The sequence below is a fragment of the Leucopleurus acutus genome, assembly GCF_964270905.1.
Source record: "Leucopleurus acutus genome assembly, chromosome: 8".
NCBI classification, from domain to species: Eukaryota; Metazoa; Chordata; class Mammalia; order Artiodactyla; family Delphinidae; genus Leucopleurus; species Leucopleurus acutus.
Window position 1 is genome coordinate 6,114,481 of NC_139151.1, and position 20,151 is coordinate 6,134,631.

At 51.3% G+C, this 20,151-nt stretch overlaps 1 protein-coding gene across 1 annotated transcript; it reads right to left on the reverse strand.

Moving 5' to 3' along the window:
* Nucleotides 1-12,635: 12,635 nt before the first annotated feature.
* KCNJ5 (potassium inwardly rectifying channel subfamily J member 5) lies at nucleotides 12,636-17,135 on the reverse strand (the record flags this gene model as incomplete). Its single annotated transcript, XM_082845809.1, has 2 exons — nucleotides 16,196-17,135; nucleotides 12,636-12,958 (listed from the first exon to the last, which is right to left on the reverse strand). Exons 1-2 carry the CDS (start codon nucleotides 17,130-17,132, stop codon nucleotides 12,636-12,638), a joined length of 1,260 nt encoding a protein of 419 aa, XP_082701935.1. The 5' UTR covers nucleotides 17,133-17,135.
* Nucleotides 17,136-20,151: the final 3,016 nt, after the last annotated feature.

Here is a 20,151-nt window from a genome sequence, read left to right on the forward strand (position 1 = left end):
TTTGGCAGTAAAAATCCCCTTTATCTTTCATGTTAGGTCAGAGGTTGGTGTTGAGGGAGTCAATGAAAGAAAGGAAATGCTACCTTGATGGACAGGCTAGCCGGTAGGTGTTTGGCACATCCAGAGGACATGGGTCATCATTTGGTGTAAGTGATGAGTGCCACAGAGCCCCTGGGCATTCAGCGGGACGAGGAGGACGGAGGTCGGGTTGCGGAAGAAGAAAAAGGGGTGCTAACTTCATCTGGACAATGAAGGATGAATAGGATTTTAAAGGGGCGAAGGGAAGGGAGAAGGAGGTGATGGGAAAAGCCCGGGAAGAGTGAACACCTCTCAGAGAGGGATTGTCCACTGTGCTGCGCGCCCCACCCTCCCCTTTTCTCTGGGGTTGTCTGTTGCTGATCCCTTCACTGCTGGGCGTTGTCTGCTTCTCCTCTTTGGTTGATGTGTCCCAACAGCATTTAAATACACTAAGTCTGTAGCATCTTAAAACAGCAGCACACAATCAAAACTCTAAAACTGTCCTCCCCCGATCCAGTTCTCTCCAGGCGCCCACTGCCCTACTTATCACGGTCATCCAGTGGCTCAAGCCCCAAACGAGGGAGTCAGTCTTTACATCTCTCACCCTACTCTGTCCATTTCTCTCATTCCTTACTAGGTCCTGCCAAGTTTAACTCTTAAATATCACCTGAAGCTGTCCACTTCTTTTTATGGTGAAGGTTAATTTTGTGTGTTCACTTGGCTGGCCACAGAATATCTAGATTAAACATTGTTTCTAGGTATGAAATTAGCAAGTGAATTATCTTTCATTGCACCATATACACAAGACAGACCAAAAGTTTACACTATGTGTGACTTTATTAAATGAATGCCTGGCTCCCCACTGGAATATAAGCTCCTCAAAGACAAGAGCTGTGTCTCTTTTGCCCAGTGTGGAGACTCCAGTCTTGAGGGCTGTACCAGGTTCGTGGTGTCCTCTGTCTACCAGTACAGGTGCTCTGTGGAGTTTGCTCAAGGATGGGTGTGTGAGTGAGAGGGCTGGTTCCCTCTGTGGGCCTTGAGTTTCCAGTTGGGAAACACTGCCTCTCTCTGGCTATCTTCAGGGATATGAACGAGAGAGGGCAGGGCAGGATGGCCAGAGTTTTTCCAGGTCTGTAGAGGAAAGGCTGTGATTCCTTTGTTTTTACTTGGAGCATGAAAAACATCCTGGAAACTGTGTTCACAATTGTTACATCAGAAAAAGGGATGCATGGATCCAATCCGTGCCTATGTTTTAGCCGGGAGGAAGCCAGGAAAAATCCTAATACTCGGACTTGTTCTCTGCATACTGTGAGCTCAGTATCGCAGATGGTAAATGGCTGATGGAACGTAGGGTTAAGTGCTGCTGGTCGACCAGTTCTCCACAGACTAAGCTGAGGACGATGAACACGATCTGAAAGTGGTAGGTGTGGAGGGTATGAAGGTTTGGCCTGGAATGCCTTTTAATAGCACATTCTACATGTGCTAAATCATTAATCCTGATTTGATGGCCAGTCACTGACTTTATAGGCAGCACCTGCATTTTGGGTCTTTCAATAATTTTTCATGAACGTGTTCATGTATTTTACCTCGTTCTTTCCTCCAGTCGCCAGCAACATGGGCGTTTCTGTGTCTATAAAACAGATTGAGATGACTGGTCAATGAGATGAATCAGAGCAACTTTACCCAATTCTGCTGTGGGCTCCCTAAGGGCAGGGACCATGTCTTAGTCAATTCTGTGTCCCCAGCTCCTGGCAGGATGCTCACATCATAGGAGGTACTCATCAAATGTTTGCTGAGGAAGTGACTGCAGGTTAGGTCTGTCCCGAAAGGATGCCTGCAAAGACTTCTGGGGACGTCCTAATCCCACCCGTAGAGAACCATCTCCTTGAACACTTTCATCCTGAAAAGGTTTTGGTTTCGCTGTTGTTGTCTCAGATACAACCTTATTGCATATGCAGAGGAGGAAGGAGGAGGAAGTGTAACTTGGGGGCTGACATCCTTGGAGTAGCCTTTAGAGAAAAAAATTTAGGGAGCCATGAGGCGTTAAGTGGCAGAAAGTGGGTGGGGAGGGAGGGCAGGGTGTGGGCATCTCGGGGGCTCATGCTTGAAACTGGGGAGGGAGATCCTGCAGGGGAGAGGGGTTGGGAGCAGAGTGAGAGCTGGATTTCTCTGGGCATCACACAAAGCAACGCCAGTTTTCGAGGTGTCATGCACAGGTCATACACACGAGCGGCGCTTTAAGGAATGAAATTTCCTTTTTTAAAGTGGAAACTTGAAAGGCTTTGAAAAGAGACTAGTTTTCTCTTTCGGATGCTGCCTGGAAGTGTTGCCGTGAAGAGAGCCTGCCGTCTGTGAGAGATGAATAGGAAGAGCTCAAGGTCAGGGCCACACAGGAGGAAGCCTTTTTCCACATCCTTAAGTAGCCAGAGCACAGTCCATGTAGGGGGCTCGTGGAGCTGCAGCCCAGGCACAGGTGGGAAATGCAGCAGGTGGACATGGGTGTGGTTGGTGGCACTTATAAGGGTCCTCACACAATCTGATCAGCGTCTGACCTGTATGGGATGGGCAGTCATACTTGGAATGAATTTGCTCAGAATGGCTCCTGAGTTTACAACTTGTTAATATTTATGATGAAGTATTTAGAATTATCGGTGGCTTTTAGACCTTAAGGTCCAAGGTTGAGAACAGCCAGACTGAGCAGCTCAAAGCGTCCCCATGTGGCCGAGAACCTGTGAGCCCCTGGGGGGGAAAAAGGGCCCCGCTCCTGAGCCCACAGCATCTCAAAGAGAAGCGTGCCTGGCCGCCTATCTGATAAACCCTCTGCATTGCTTTCCGCTGTCATTGGAATAAAAGCCACACTCACAGCCCCATCTCCCGGTCAGGCAGGTCTGAGCTCTGCTTGTCCCGCCCCCAGGGCTGCAGCCTCCTGGCCTTTCCTCCCAGTATCTTCCACTGCAGGCCTTTCAGAATCACTCAGTGCCACCACCGCCCCCGGCAGCCCATCCCTCCTCACGTGCCTGTCCCAGCCCCGCCGTTCTCCACCTCAGGCCCCTGCGTATTTCCTCCACAGCCCTTCTTGCAAACTCTCATCCTTTCATCCGTTTGGGACTTTCTCTGTCTCCCTCCATGATCCCCACCAGATGGGAAATTCCAGGGTGGGCAGAGACATATCAGTCTCCATTGCTGCTGAATCCACAGTTGCCTGTTCCTGCTTCTGGTGCCTAGAAGGTGCTCCGTGAACATTGACTGAGGAATGTGTGGGAAGATTGGGGCAATGAAATCAGAGATCCTTTGGATGTGTGCAGAGTTGGTGTCATGTTCTCTGATGAGTAGTTTTTAACCTCTAACGGATGAGATGACGTTGGGATGCCGAGCACACCTCCGCTGAGCCTGGAGGGAAAGGTCAGGATGAACCAGGGTCCAGGTCCTCCTGCTACCGTGGACCCACTGGGATCCTGGGACGCTTGTGAAGAGCCGCTACCCCACGGGATTCTCTCCTTATATATGAAAAGGCCACAGGGACCCCTGAAGGTGGGGGTGTGTCCACTGGGCAGAGTTCTCGTCTGGCGCTCACCCTGGAAAGGAGGAAGGTGAGGGCTGCACCCGGGCCGGTTCCGATGGGAACGACAGGCAGGTAAACAGCCAGGTTTCTGCCCATCAGGTGCATCTGGATTCAGCAAACACCCCTCCCCTCCTTCCCATCTGTCTCCATGGACCTGATCCAGCTGGACTTTTCCTCTGTGAGCAAACAGATGGCGGGCGAATTCCTCAATAACCGTGGCCGATGGCTTCATCAGGTTAGGAGAGAAAATGGTCACTGCTGAGAAGGGTCAAATCACACAGGGCTGACTGTAGTCTCTTCCATGAGCATGGTCAAATTTTTTTATTTTCAATTTTTTTTAGTTTTACTATTTAAAAAAAATTTTTATTGGAATATAGTTGATTTACAATGTTGTGTTAGTTTTGGGTGTACAGCAAACTGAATCAGTTATACATATACATGTAGCCACTCTTTTTTGGATTGTCTCCCCATGTAGTTCATTACAGAGTATGGAGTAGAGTTCCCTGTGCTATACAGTAGGTCCTTATTAGTTATGTATTTTATATATAGTAGTGTGTATATATCGAAAGATGCTCAACATCGTTAATTATTAGAGAAATGCAAATCAAAACTACAATGATGTATCATCTCACAGGAGTCAGAATGGCCATCATCAAAAAATCTACCAGACTTCCCTGGTGGTGCAGTGGTTAAGGATCCACCTGCCAATGCAGGGGACATGGGTTCAAGCCCTGGTCCAGGAAGACCCCACATGCCACGGAGCACCTAAGCCCCTGTGCCACAACTACTGAGCCTGTGCTCTAGAGCCCGTGAGCCACAACTACTGAGTCCACTTGCCACAACTATTGAAGCCCGCGTGCCTAGAGCCCGTGCTCCACAACAAGAGAAGACACCACAATGAGAAGCCTGCACACCGCAACGAAGAGTAGCCCCCGCTCGCCACAATTAGACAAAGCCTGCACAGCAACGAAGACCCAATGTAGCCAAAAAAAAAAAAAAAAAAAATCTACCAACAAGTGGCCTAGTAGTTAGGATTCCAGACTTTCACTGCTGTGGCCCCAGGTTCCATCCCTGGTTGGGAAACTGAGATCCTGCAAGCCACGCAGCTTGGTGGCCAAAAAAAAAAAAAAGTGAAAAGACAATAAGTGCTGGAGAGAGTGTGGAGAAAAGGGAACCCTCCTACACAGTTGGTGGGAATGTAACTTGGTAAAGCCACTATGGAGAACAGTATGGAGTTTCCTTAAAAAAACTAAATATAGAACTAGCATATGATCCGTGAACATGGTTATTTAAGAGGCGATTTGGAATGTGACCATGACATTCTGTGTGTGCACACAAAGGGCTCCTTAATGCATGTACTTATCAACCACGTTCTTACTACCAGCAGTCTCACGTCCTCAGCCCTGGATTTCTCCACTTACACTGTTGCCACGGGATAGAAGAATGATGTTCAAAGTACCATGTGCCCACATTCTCATTAATTCCTCCCCTGTGATTTAGGGTGTTTGCCTTCACTAAGAGAGTCGAGGTTATTTTAGTAGCAGTTTCTGAGTAAATGTAAATAGTTCCTTAGAGAGAAAGTCTGGAATATTTCTGCTTCTGAAACTCCTTCCTAGACATTTATCTGCCGTACAGAAGTCAGCACGCTTTACAGCTGCACCTAAGGGTCCAAAGGGATGCCCAGGGCACGCGTCTCACCCTGCTTCTCTGACTGGCACAAGTGAAGACTGGACCTTCTGGGCAAGGTCGGTTTTCTGAGGAAAAGGTTCAGATTTTTGCGTTTTTCTAGAAACCTGTGTGTAGTTCTCCTTCCTCCAATTGTGATTCAGGCTTGAGTGGCAAATGTGTCTATTGAGGGGACATTTGTTGCCCCCTGACTTGGAGTTTCCCTTCTGATACTGAACAGTCTTTGCAGTACGATCCCCAGCAAAGAGACATCCCTGCAGGCGATCGGCCAGCCATTCCCAGAACTTCCTGGCCTTTGTGCGTGTTTTGTATTCCACGTCACCACCATGAAGGCCGTCTCACCCTCAGTATTACCAGGTGCTTTTGCCCAAGGCTAATTTACCTGCTATGGCCTTGGTCACACGCACTGATCTGCTCGTGCTTCCATATGGACTGAATGGTTGTGTCCCCTCCAGGTTCACATGTTGCAATCCTGACCCCTAAGGTGATGGTACAAGGAAGTGGGGTCTTTGTAGCTGACTAGGTGATGAGGGTGGAGCCCTCACAAATGGCATCTGTGCCCTTGTAAAAGAGACCCTGGAGAGCTCCCTCACCCCTTCCACTGTGAGAAGATACAGTGAGAAGACAGCCGTGTATGAACCAGGAAGCAGGCTCTCATCGACACCAAATCTGCCGAACTTTGATCTTGGACTTCCCAGCCCACCAAACTGTGAGAAATAAATGTTTGTTGTGTAAGCCACCCAGTCTGTGGTATTTTTGTCGTAGCGGCTGGACCAGCCTAAGCCATGCCTGGGCACATAGGTGGGCCACAGAGCCAGACAAGGAAGATGCTCCCACACATCAGTGCTGCATTTCCTCCACAACTGAGAATACCGCGTCCCATCCTAAATCAAAGCCCTGGAGAGCTGTTTTATCCTTTCAGAATGGTTTAAGTGAGGGACATTTCCTTAACCTATTTCGCAGATCTGAACTGTTCAATTCCCATCGGGTGGACTGAGCAGAAGGGAAGCCAATTGTAAATCCTCTAATGATAATCTCGGCAGAGAGATTGGCCTTCACTTGAAAATCCTGAAGTCCTGTGCCCGTGACACACCCCAGCCTCCTCTGCCCCTCCCCCATTCTTCAGTAAAATCAATCCTTTTGCTAATTAATGTGATGAATGCAGACACCAGTGCAGGGGCTCGCTGCACTGGGTGCTTTTAGACACTCATTATTATTATTATTATTTTAACATCTTTTTTTTTTTTTTTTTTTTTTTTTTTTGCGGTACGCGTGCCTCTCACTGTTGTGGCCTCTCCCGTTGAGGAACACAGGCTCCGGACGCACAGGCTCAGCGGCCATGACTCACGGGCCCAGACGCTCCGCGGCACGTGGGATCCTCCCGGACCGGGGTACGAACCCGTGTCCCCTGCATCGGCAGGTGGACTCTCAACCACTGCGCCACCAGGGAAGCCCTTAACATCTTTATTGGAGTATAATTGCTTTACGATGGTGTGTTAGTTTCTGCTTTATAACAAAGTGAATCAGCTATACATATACATATATCCCCATATCTCCTCCCTCTTGTGTCTCCCTCCCACCCTCCCTATCCCACCCCTCTAGGTGGTCACAAGGCACCGAGCTGATCTCCCTGTGCTATGCGGCTGCTTCCCACTAGCTATCTATTTTACATTTGGTAGTGTATATATGTCCATGCCTCTCTCTCACTTCATCCCAACTTACCCTTCCTCCTCCCTGTTTCCTCAAGTCCATTCTCTACGTCTGCGTCTTTATTCCTGTCCTACCCCTAGGTTTTTCAGAACTTTTTTTTTTTTTTTTAGATTCCATATATATGCGTTAGCATACGGTATTTGTTTTTCTCTTTCTGACTTACTTCACTCTGTATGACAGTCTCTAGGTCCATCCACCTCACTACAAATAAGTCAATTTCCTTTCTTTTTATGGCTGAGTAATATTCCATTGTATATATGTGCCACATCTTCTTTATCCATTCATCTGTCGATGGACACGTAGGTTGCTTCCATGTCCTGGCTACTGTAAATACAGCTACAATGAACATTGTGGTACATGACTGTTTTTGAATTATGGTTTTCTCAGGGTATATGCCCAGTAGTGGGATTGCTGGGTCATATGGTAGTTCTATTTTTAGTTTTTTAAGGAACCTCCATACTGTTCTCCATAGTGGCTGTATCAATTTACATTCCCACCAACAGTGCAAGAGGGTTCCCTTTTCTCCACACCCTCTCCAGCGTTTATTGTTTGTAGGTTTTTTGATGATGGCCATTCTGCCCTGTGTGAGGTGATACCTCATTGTAGTTTTGATTTGCATTTCTCTAATGATTAGTGATGTTGAGCATTCTTTCATGTGTTTGTTGGCAGTCTGTATATCTTCTTTGGAGAAATGTCTATATAGGTCTTCTGCCCATTTTTGGATTGGGTTATTTGTTTTTTTTATATTGAACTGCATGAGCTGCTTATAAATTTTGGAGATTAATACTTTGTCAGTTGCTTCATTTGCAAATATTTTCTCCCATTCTGAGGGTTGTCTTTTGGTCTTGTTTATGGTTTCCTTTGTTGTGTAAAAGCTTTGAAGTTTCATTAGGTTCCCATTTGTTTATCTTTGTTTTTATTTCCATTTCTCTAGGAGGTGGGTCAAAAAGGATCTTGCTGTGATTTATGTCACAGAGTGTTCTGCCTGTGTTTTCCTCTAAGAGTTTTATAGTGTCTGGCCTTATATTTAGATCTTTAATCCATTTTGAGGTTATTTTTGAGACACTCATTATTTAGGTAGTGTAGACTCTGAATATTTATTATTATTATTATTATTATTATTTTTGTTTCATATGGCATGCAGGATCTTAGTTCCCCAACCAGGGGTAGATAGAACCTACACCCCCTGCAGTGGAAGCGTGAAGTCTTAACCACTGGACAACCAAGGAAGTCCCAAATTCTGAATATTTAACATGAAAGAGTGTGTGAGAATGATCTGGGGGAGGGAATGAATGCGCAGGAGAAACACATCGCTCACATCCTCTGGGTGATGGTGCCCTCACCCCGCCCTTGGCCTGAGGCTGAGCCTTGACCCCTGGTCCAGCTCTCCACCTCCAGTTTCCTCACCCAGAATCCACCTCCACTCTAGTTTAGATATTGATACTGTGTTTTTAGACTGGTGAAAACAAGAAGGACAAGTTTGCTTAAACTGGCAGTGAATTCGAATGGGAAACCAACGGCCATCTACTTAAAACGAGAAAAAGTTCTGTTAAGATCAAATCCACTTTATTGGATGATTTTTTTTTAGCTGTGTAATGGTGTTCTTTTTACTAAGAAGACTGATGAATCCTACACTGGGCAGAAGGGATTTGACACAGGAGTTTAAGAGGATGTCATTAGCAAAAACCAAGTTGAGCAGAATAAGTGGCTTCTTCCTCAAAGCAATGACTACCCATCTAATCTCTTTTCACAGCTCATTAATTCTCTCAGGATCAGAAAAGAGGTGTTTCCCAATTATCCTGCCACAGGAGAACATTGCTGGGGGCTGGAAGCTGACAGTCCACAGCAGGGCACAGGGGCCCCCGGAAGAGGTGGGCGGCCTTACCTCTGCAGCCGAGCTCAGGAGCTGCCCTGGGGGCGGGCGTTATGTAGGATGACAGCACATCTGTGTTTGTTTGGGAGACTCTGTTGGACCCAGAGGCCCTGCCTCCTCTGATTACCTGTGGCCTTGAGCAAACGAACTAACCTTGCTGAACCTCAGTTATCTCTTTGGTAGCAAGGGGTTCCCGAGAGCTTCTCTGCAGTGTTTTGAGAAATCAGTGGCATCTTCCGGGCAAGGGCCTAACCCATCGCTGGGCACGTAGTAGGTGCACAGTAAATGGTGTTTGCGCAGAGATGTGTTCAGGGCATATTCTTAGACAACAACAGGCAACTTTTGGTGTGGGGGGGTTCGTTTTAGTTTCTGGCAACTTCCGTACAAAAACTTCGAGTTTCTGTGACTCTCAGCTCGCAGGAGACACAGGGCTGAGGCATGCTGGAAGGCAGGCGTGGGACCAGCATGTTGCAGAAGGTGCCGGCTGTTACCAATCAGAAGCAGGAGGGCTCCCGCAGACGGACAAGGGCTCCTTCCCCTCCGTCAAGGCCAGCTGCTCCGGCCAGGGCCTCAAGCAGCATGAGGAAATGACAGAAAGTGGGCTGACTGCACAGCAAGGGTGGCACCTGGAGGGGAGAGTCACGGGCAAAACCCATTCACCCTGGCCCAGGACCAGGGGCCTTTGGGCAAGGCTGTGGAGACCTAGCAGGTGTCAGACTGATGGCAAGAGGATGACTAGGGGGGACTTACCTTCTTCTGAGCTCCTGGGGGCTTCTCCCTTACAGGGAACGGCTCCAGATAGGAAGGACATGGAAGCTGAGGCAGGAAGTTAGCTCCCAAGGCTTTTAGGGTCTGACCCATGAGAACATTCTTTGGGATGTAGGAGATGCTGAGGCCTGTGGGAAGCCCCCCCTTACAGCCTGGCTCACCTCTCTGTGGCCCATCAGAGGCGATGGGTGATCTCAGAGCCGTGCAGCTAAGGGCTGGGACCCACAGGTGGCTTGTGGGCCGACGCAATGTTTTTAAAGTGATCTCCACTGAGGCTCTGACCTTCGTCAGACTTTACATTGAGTGAGTCCATGTTTATACAAGAACTTCCAGAAAACGATTTGGAGAATGTTTCAAAACTTTAGTTAGATCAATTGGTCATCAAGAAAAGCTTGCCTTGGGATAAAAAAGGCAGTCGTCTTGCGTCTGAATTTTCTTGAGACAAAGCAGCTAATGTGTACACTGGGCTTACTACCTGCTTCATCCCAGTAGAGTGAGCTCTGGCCCATCAGAGGGCTTTGGAATAGGATTGTGCTCTTCTCTTCCTCTTCTGTGGCCTCCACAGCGTCTGCAGTTGGCTGACGGACGTGCTGTGGCCCAGGTTCCTGGAGGCTACTGCCGAGCTAGGGAACAGGAGAGTGGCTCATGTGGCCCCCCGGGGATGCTAAGGAGGCAGGTGTGGAACAGGCCCAGGACCCAGTCCAGCTGCAAGGCCAGCTTCTCCCGTGGTTGCCCCGTCCTTGCTTAGCTGCCTCACCGAGGGCTCTAAGCCTGCAGGCACTGTTCGGTTTTGACAAAAGCAGCATTTAGATCTGCTGGGGGTGGGAGGGGCGAGGAAACAGTCCTGAAGTGCAAGCCTGGGACCTGGCGGGCCTGAGCTGAGGACCGGCCCTCCGGTCTGGCCGTTCCAGCTGTAGCTCCTCCAGCCCCAGGGCATCCGGTCTTGGTAACAGGCTCCCTGCCTTAGATTCCTGACTGTGAGCAGTGCCCCACTGGGGTGCGCCAGCCTGCCTGTTCCCTTTCCCCCAGAGGGCAGCATTCCAGCTCATTCCCCGTTCCCTCCAAGCCCTGCTTCACCGCAGAAGGATGCCAGGAGCCAGGACCCAGCACCACATCTCTGTCGGGTGCCCACGCTCACTGATTTCCGGCGCCCACCTGTCCAGGTCCAGCCCCCGGGCCCAAGCAGCAGGGTGCCCCTCCCCCCAAGTGTGGATGCCTGCTTCTCTTCTCTGCAGCCCCAGGGCCTGGAAAGCCAGCCCCAGGGGAACTGGGCCTGAGATCCAAACCAGTCCCCTGGTTCTGCCGCAGCTTCCTGCCCTCAGTCCCAGGGAAGCCATTCGTGTCTGGGGCAGGAACACGCTTCCATTTTCAAAGGCCAGCTGAGAGCTGTGCAGTGGTGGTGAGGCCTCCCTAGTTCTGTGGCCAGAACATCTGACAGCTCTCTCCAGGTCTAGGTCAGCTAATGAGAAACTTGTCGGCCTCCACCTGTGCCAGACGTGCCCCATCGCTGGGACAGCTGCACCGTCTGTCCATCCTCTTCCTGCGCCTCTAGACTGGAAAGGAGAAACCTCTGCCATTGTCTTTTTTTTTTTTTTTTTTTTGACTGTGCCACACGGCTTGTGGGATCTCAGTTCCCTGACCAGGGATTGGACCCGGGACCTTGACAGTGAAAGTGTCAAGTCCTAACCAATGGACTGCCAGGGAAGTCCCATGCCATTGTCCACTCAACTCTCCCTTAACGTTGACCCCCTCCCTGATTCTCCGTGTCTGCAAGGTGAGGGTGACGCCACCCCCCTCCCCTGGCCATCATCTCTGCTCTCCAGGCCCAGCCGCCGTGTTAGACTCCTGCCTGCCGGAGGGAGGCCCAGGGCCCAGGCCTAGGCACCAGCTGAGGGTGGCCAGCCTGGGTTCAAAGGTGACACCGCCTCTGCGGGCACCTCTCCCATTGCTTCACGTCCATACATCGCCTGGTAACAGAGATTGAAGTCAGCAATCTCAGCGAGAATTGCTGCTGCTGCTGATGGTAAAATTCGAGTTGCCCGCCTTTCTCTGTGTTTCTTTCCTCCCCCTCCCTGTTTCACACCGACTGGCTCTTCCTGTCCGCTGACCTCAGCATTCTCCCTGGATCGCACCGTGGGATTTCTGAGATTGTGAGTTAAACCACAGTGAAGCTCAGAAGTACTTTGAGATTCTTGGGCCGACAGTCCCAGCAAAGATCCAGCTGCTGGGGTTCTCTCTTTGGTGGGAGGTGCAGGCACGGTGTGGCTGGGAAGGCCAGGAAGTGACCGACGATGACGCTGCACGTGCCCGAGGTGCTCTGCAGCCCAGGGCCCCGACTAAATGTCACCCAAAGGAAAGCAGTGATCTGTAGGCTACGTTAGACACACAGAACACAGCAGGGGAGAACACACACTTCACAGGTAATGCAGGGATCGTCCACAAGGGCCTTGCACTCTGTAGCTCACTAAGGGGTCACTGGTCACAGATTTGCAAGGAACTGCTGCAAGACTTGGATCAACCTTAACCCCGAAGTCTGTGAGCTCCCCCGAGGACCCGGGTTTTGAGCTTCCGGGCAGGCAGAATCTCCCCGCCCTGAATCCACAAGCCCCAGGGTGATCAGAACGAGGGGAAGGGGGTGACAGCCCTCTCTAGGTGTCATCCCTGGAGGGGTTCTGCCAGTGGGTGTGTGAAACCCAAAGAGAAAGGTGATCCGGGCCAGTTGGCAGAGAGAGGGGTGTGAGGACAGAGGCCACCTGTGTGTTTCACTGTGGGGCAACCCCTCCTGGCCTGGCCCTTAGCCAGTGTGACAGAGGCCAGGGGAGAAGAGGCAGCACTGCCACGGGGACCCAGGCAAGAGCTGGGAGGTGCCAGGACTGGGTTACTGCTCCTTCCCACAGAGCCTAACGGCTCCTGGCTGACCCCCAGCACACTCAGCTGGTTCACCCCTCCACCCCCAGCCTTGCAGCGTCTGTGCTCATGAGGAGCTAGTGAGGGGAGGTCGCGGGGAGAGTACCGTCCTCACACCGAGCCCCTGGTCTCCCGGGACCCACTCGGACCCTCAGGCTCTTCCTCTCCATCCTGCTCAGCCTCTGCGTCCAGCTCTGCTCCAGCACAGCCTGCTGGCAGTGGGGGACTGGGGAGGAACTGCAGGAGCCGGCCTTCCCGCTTCATTTCTGCCAGCTCCTTGGCACAGCAGCTGGGCGTGTTTGTTTCATAGGTGTCGTGGAAGGTGTTGTAGTCCACCTCATAGAAGCCCTTTTCCAGGGTGAGGACTGGAGTGAATCGGTGGCCCCAGAGCACCTCTGTATCCATGTAGGAGCTCCGTGCTTGGCAAGTCATGCCTGGGTGAACAGAAGGCACATGTGTTAGGAGTGGCCACAGCTATCCATCCATCATCCACCCATCTATCCATCCATCTATTCACCTATCCATCCAATCACCCACCAATCAGTCATCCATCCCTCCATCCATCCATCCCTCCATCCATCCATCCATCCCTCCATCCATCCATCCATCCATCCACCCACCCTGTTATCCATCCCTCCATCCCTCCATCCATCCATCCCTCCATCCATCCATCATCCCTCCATCCCTCCATCCATCCAATCATTCATCAGGCACTTGTTGAACGTCTGCTTTGTGCTGAGCATGATGCAGATAGAATGCTCAATAAGACACGGTCCTTGCCCTGAAGGAGCTCGAGGGGTGATGGAGGCAGAAAATTAGAAATGAACAATGCAAGATTTTGGAGTTGGTTCCTAGAGATTGGAGTGGATAATTCAGAAATGGACGTGGTTCCTGAAAATGAGTTAAGTTCTAGAAGAGTGAGACAAGAAAAGAGACAGGAAAAGGGTTTGAACAAAGATAAATTCAGCATGGCTGAACCCAGAGAAACTGACAGGCACTTAGAACACCCAGGGGTTGTTTTGGGTGGATACACATGGGCAGAAGCCTACATGTGTGTACACACACACACACACACACACACACACGCGCTCACAGCATGGCTCCTCGACTGGAGCAGGCTCCGATGTCTCCATTCCCTGTCCGCTCAGCCCTGGCATGCCTGTGTTATTTTTAGGTGCTGTTCCTCTCCAGAGAGGGCAGCTTTGTTTATGGATGAGGACGCCTTTGAGCTCAGGGTCATGGGGAAGCAGCTCTCTGATATTTAATCTTTCGGCCAAGGAAGGTCCTAGCTTGTGCTCTTCAGGGACTGAAGGAGACACCTGCTCCAGCCCCCCACTTTGGACGTTCTCTGGCAGGAGTCTCACACACACCAGACCCAGGGCAGAGGCTGCTCCCCACTCGGTGCTCCGGTGCTGGGCAACTCCAGTGTACCCCACAAGCTGCGGCTCGCAGCCTGTTCTCTGCTCTCAGGGTGCTGCCTGCACCAGGCCTCTCCCTCGGTCCTTGGACAAGCCCCCCAGCTCAGCAGAGGTGCAGAGACCCAAGCTGGGCACTGACCAGCCTAGACACGGGCCAGGTGTCTCTGGGGCCTCAGGGAAAACAGCAGGACAGGACCTCCATGGAAGCTTTGGGCCAACCCTCTTGGGGTCTTTCTGCCCTTCTTCTGTCCCATCGCTTGGGAGGGGGCTGCCCCATGGCTGGAAGCCTACTTGTGTATCTGGCATCCATGTTCCAATGCACTTGGAAAGGACAGACACCCCCCTGGGTGGCAGGCACTGCGCTTCCCACATGCTGCTCCATTTCATCACTTAACCCCCAGTGAGCCTGTGGAGTTTATTAGCCTCTTCTTGCTGACAAGTTGAGCAATCTGCCCGGACTCACAGGCAGGCTGCGCAGAGCTGCCCTGGTCAGACCTCGGCCCGAACCACAGCGCGTCCTTGGCTCCATAGGCGTGGCAACCGAGCTCTTAGAGATGCTGAGATCAGAGCCAGTGTGGGTGGGTGGTCTCCTTCTCTTGTCTCCCCGCAGACCCAGGGTCACCCAGGTCATGCGGGCAGAGGAGGTCAGCCAGACGGGGCAGGCCAACCTCAGGACCTGACTTTGAGGCATCGTGAGGGAGAGGCCAGCAGGTGGCAGTGAGGGCGGGGCTGGGGCATGAGGGGCCGTGCTTAGGCACCACTTTCCTGTTTGTCCCCGCGTCTCTGACCTGACCCCTCCTTTGTGGCCTCCAAGTGGAGCTCTTTTCCCAGAATCTCAGCCCACGTTCTGATCCGAGCCCGGCACCAAGGTCAGGGTGACCCGCGAGCCCCTGGCCCTGTGGGAGGAGGCTCCCTGCATCCCAGCTGTCCTGGCCCCATGGGCTCCCTCGGCTGCCACCTTATGCCACATGGCGAGGCTCAGCCCCTGCAGATGGCCGAGCAGCCCCCTCCGTCCAGGCCTCTGGAGCCAGTTCGCACCCCAGCCGGTTCCACTGGCTCCGATCGGGAGGGTCTGTGGCTGCCCGGTCCGAGTCTCCCACCCAGCACCCAGCTTCTCAGGAGGCCAGGAGGGCTTGTTTGGCCACCTTTGTGCCAGGCCCCCAGCGTTCTGGGGGAGAGTGTGGAGTGGCAGACAAGCTGTAGTCACAGACCTGAGCATGAGCCCTTCCTGTCTGCAGAGAGCTGCCACCACATCTTTAACAGGAGCTTAAACCAGCCCTCCAGTGTTGTTGCCAGAGTAGGAAACTGTGCATATCCCGAGCCCGGGGGAGATTTCCGCAAGTCATCCTTAGGCTCAGAATCCTTCGTGAGTGGAGAGAAGGGGGGCAGGAGAAGGGGAGGAAGCAGAGGTGGGTGCAAGGTTAACGGGGGCTCCTCAGCCCAAGGAATACAGCGGGGACACGGGGTCCCCCAGGCCTTGGGCTCCCCGAGCCCCGCACGGAGCTCGGCCTTGGGAAGCGCTCGGCTGCCCGTGAGTCAGTCGCTGGGCAGGGAGGGGCTGGCCGGACACGTGTGCGTACGATGCACTGTTTTCTGCACACCTCGTGTTCGTGGAGCCCTTTCCACAGGGAAGATGAGGGGCAGCCTGCTCCACAGGTGCCCACAGGGGCCCATAGGTGTCTCTCCCAAAAGAGGATTCTGTGACTTTGGGAACCTTGGGTTTGGGAAATGCCGCACCCTGTCCTCTCCCCAGGAGGTGATTCGCACGTAAAAAGACAACACCAAGTCCTACAGTAAGAAGCCGGTTCACCTTTGTTTAACCGGGAGTTTCCCAAAGTTATTTGCTAACAGAAGTCTCTTTGGGTGACACCACCTCCAGGATAGCAGTTAGGTGTAGCCTGTTGGAAACCAGCGCTGGGTTTGGGTCACCTGGCTTTGACCTGCATCCTGGCCCCATGACTTAGGAGCCCTTGCTCCTGGGCAAATAATTTGCCTGTGTCTCTGTTTCCATATCTACAACTGAAGGAAAACTATCTCACTCGCTGAGCTACTGCGAGTTTAGAGCCTAGAATGGGCCCAGACGTTGGGCGGGTTCTGTACACCTTAGCTGCTCTCATCCCTCCATCTTGAGGAACGGTACCCGCCAGATCACCATGCAGGGGTCGGGCGGTTCAGCTGCCGTCTGGAGGCTCCACCTTCTGGAGTCCTGGCAGTGGCCTGAGGGGAGGGGCCGAGGAGGAGAAAGCGACTCACCTGTTGCCTCCACCATCCCTTCCAGGATGACCACGATTTCAAACTCCTCCTGATTCAGCTGGGCCCGCGACATCTCCCAGAAAGGGCTCTTCTCGTTGATCTCGTGAGAGATGATGAGCGGGGACACCAGGAAGAGGCGGTCGTCCCCCGTGTCGAAGCCCACGTTGATGTCGGTCTGGTTCAGCGGGATGAACTCCCCCTCCTTGGTCTGCCGGGACTTGATGAGCTTGGCGCGGATGGAGGCCTCCACGATGTGCGAGTTGCGAAGGTCGCCCACCCTGAACATGAGGCAGAGCTTCTCGTCCCGCAGGGAGATGACGGCGTTGCTGGAGAACATGAGGGTCTCGGCTCTCTTCTTGGGCTGGCTGATCTTGACGAACATGCACCCCACCATGAAGGCGTTGACGATGGAGCCGAGGATGGCCTGGACCAGAAGGAGGATGATGCCCTCCGGACACTTCTCCGTGATAACCCGGAAGCCGTACCCGATGGTGGTCTCGGTCTCGATGGAGAACAGGAAGGCAGACACGAAGCCACTGAGGTTTTCGACACAGGGAATCCACTCCCGGTCCCCGATGTGGTCCAGGTCGCCCCGGATGTAAGCAATGAGCCACCAGATGAACCCGAAGAACAGCCAGGTGACGGTGTAGACCATGGTGAAGACGAGCAGGTTGAAGCGCCACTTGAGGTCCACCAGGGTGGTGAAGAGGTCGCTCAGGTAGCGGTAGGTCTCCTGGACGTTGCCGTGGTGGACGTTGCACTTGCCACTCTTCTCCATGTAGCGCTGCCGGGGCTTCTTGCCCTCCGCCAGCAGGCGCGTGCGGTCGGTGGCAATGGGGATATAATCGCGGGCCTGCTTGGGAACCTTCTTAGGGTCCCTGGGAGTGACCCCGATCTCCATATCCTGGTTCATGGCATTCCTAGAATCGCCAGCCATAGCTGGGGTATGCTGAATTAAAGAAGACATCATCAGAAGGCCAATAGGCACAAGAAAAGATGCTCGACATCAGTTAATTATTAGAGAAATGCAAATCAAACTATGAGGTACCACCTCAGAGCAGTCAGAATGGCCATCATTAAAAAGTCTACGAATAACAAATGCTGGAGAGGGTGTGGAGGAAAGGGAACCCTCCTACACTGTTGGTGGGAATGTAAGTTGGTGCAGCCACTGTGGGGAACAGTGTGGAGGTTCCTCAAAAAACTAAAAATAGAGCTACCAGATGATCCAGCAATCCCTCTCCTGGGCATATATCTGCAGAAAACTCTAATTCGAAAAGATACATGTACCCCCGATGTTCATAGCAGCACTATTTACAATAGCCAGGACATGGAAGCAACCTAAATGTCCGTCAACAAATGAATGAATAAAGAAGATGTGGTCTATATATACAATGGAACATTACTCAGCCAACAAAAAGAATGAAATAATGTCATTTGCAGCAACATGGATGGACCTAGAGATTATCATACTAAGGGGAGTAAGTCAGAAGGAGAAAGACAAATACCATATGGTATCACTTGTATGTGGAATCTAAAATACGATATAAATGAACATATCTACCAAACAAAAACAGTCAAAATGTAGAGAACAGACTTGTGGTTGCCAACGGGGAGCAGGGGTTGGGGGGAGGGAAGGAATGGGAGTTTGGGGTTAGTAGATGCAAAATATCATATGCAGAATGGATAAAGAACAAGGTGCTACTGTACAGCACAGGGAACTATCTTCAATATCCTATGATAAACCATAATGGAAAAGAATATGAAAAAGAATATATATATATGTATAACTGAATCACTTTGATGTACAGAAGAAATTAACACAACATTGTAAATCAACTGTATGTCAATAAAAAAAAAAAACACATCATCAGTGAGGTGGACCATTCTGATTCAGAAACCCTGAACTTCAAGGTCACTCTGCCTTTGTGCCCTCAAAGGCCTCTCCTCTAGTGTACAATGGACCAATAGATGTGGACCAGCAGCAGCCTGGGAGATGCTCAAGGCAGGGACCATGTTTTCTTATATTATTCACTTATATCCCTGGTGCCTAGTACAGGTTCTAGCATATAATGGAAGCTCAATAGTTGTTTGTTGAATGAATAAACGAACACATTCCAGGTGCAAACTCCACATTTAGTGTCTAAAGTGTTTAAAGAAATCTGGGAGCAATTTAAAAAATAGTAATTGCAACACTTTATTAAATGGTTACTGTATTCCATGCCTGATATGTGGACAGTCACTTGTTATCGCCACAACAACCGGTGGGAGTGAGAGATTGTAATCTCCGTTATAGAAACACTGCACTGTTTGCTCAGGCATCAGGCTTATTTCCAACAGTCTCTCTCCCTCCTTTAGAATGTAAGGCCCCCACCCCCCGGCTCAATTTGGGGTCTGTTTTGTTCCCTGATACATCCCAAGTAACCACAGCAGAGCCTGGTACATACTATGTACTCAAAAATTACTATTGAATAAATGGATGAATAAATAAGAAATGAGTCCCAAAGAGGATAAGTGACAACCAGGTGGAAGAGCTGATATCTGGGTTCTCGCTGGTCAGGCCCAAAGTCTATGCTGTTTCCTTTATCCCTCCCTGTCTTCTGTCTTTTTATCTGAGATCTTAGCAGCAGACAGAAAGGAAAAGGCAACACGTGTCTGATTCACCTTGCGGCCACTCCTACCGTCTGAGCCGAAGGTCTATGGCCGTTTGAACCCTTACGAATATGAAAAATTGCTGTGTGGACCCACCATTAAAAATTCTGGTACAGTAATTCCCTGCCCTCTAAGAAATTGAGATGGGCAGGATGTTAATGCCCCAAGGTTTTCAAAAGGGCTATAAGATATTTCTGGAGTATATGCTGCACTTTAAACACCCAGAATCCTGTAGTACTCAGTCTACTGTTTTTCTGATATTGTGACCACAGTCATTTAAAATGCTCCCACGACCCTGATGAGGCTGGGCAGGACCGTGAGATTGCAACAGCAATAGCTTCAGTGTCTGCCCAGGCACCTCGCTAAGACACTAATATCATATGGGCTCATTTAATCCTCACAACAGAGCTCTTACACCAGTACTGTTATCACCACTCCATTTTCAGACGAGGAAAATGAAGCTCAGGTGGTAAGTGGCTGACTTAGGTTTGGGATCTAGGTCTGTCTGACTCCAGCCCAGGGGGTTCACAGCCCCCAACACCCAGTGGCCTGCCGACCTTGAGCTTCCAAGGAGCAGACTGAGACTGGTGAGCTGCTCCTTCCAGAAGGTTCCAGGAGCTTCTGATCCTGGGAATACTATCATTCAGCCCTTCTTCATCTTTATAAGCAAGTTCTTGAATTCACAGTTACGCCCCTGCCCAGGAAACTGTGTCCCTGATAGCACAACCTAGGGGAATGTTCTATAAACCACGAGCCAACTGCCTGATTGACTGAGTGAGGGAGATCTCACCCATCACAGAGAGGCAGACCTTTCCTCTGCTGCCTGAGTGGCTGCAGCAATTCCAGGTAACCTTTAAAATATCATATTGAAGGGTCGTAGGAAGTGCTGCTCGTCTCAGACGTCCACTGGCCATTTCCCATTCTGCAGAGGCCACCTGCTCCTTGTATCCCTCGCATGGTAGCTGCAAAGGTAACTGGAGCCAGGAGGGCATACTTGCTGCTGCTTTGCAGAATCCCAAGCACGACTTTGCTCCGCCCCTTAGCCAGGAGACCGTGTACTGAACACTCGACCAGAGAGTGCCCAGAAATGGGGAGAAAGGCTGCCGATCCTGAGGCTCTGGGTGCTCCTGGGGACCCCAGCTGCTGGAACGCAGATGGGGGTCCGTGAGGAGTGCTGCCCGTGACTGGGCAGGGCAGGCTCAGCGCCGGCAAGAATGAGTCACTGGCTAGGGCGCCTGGAAAACACAGCAGCTGCCCTCAGCTCTTTCAGGAAAGGAGCTTTCTGATTTTCTGCTCCGCTTCCTTCT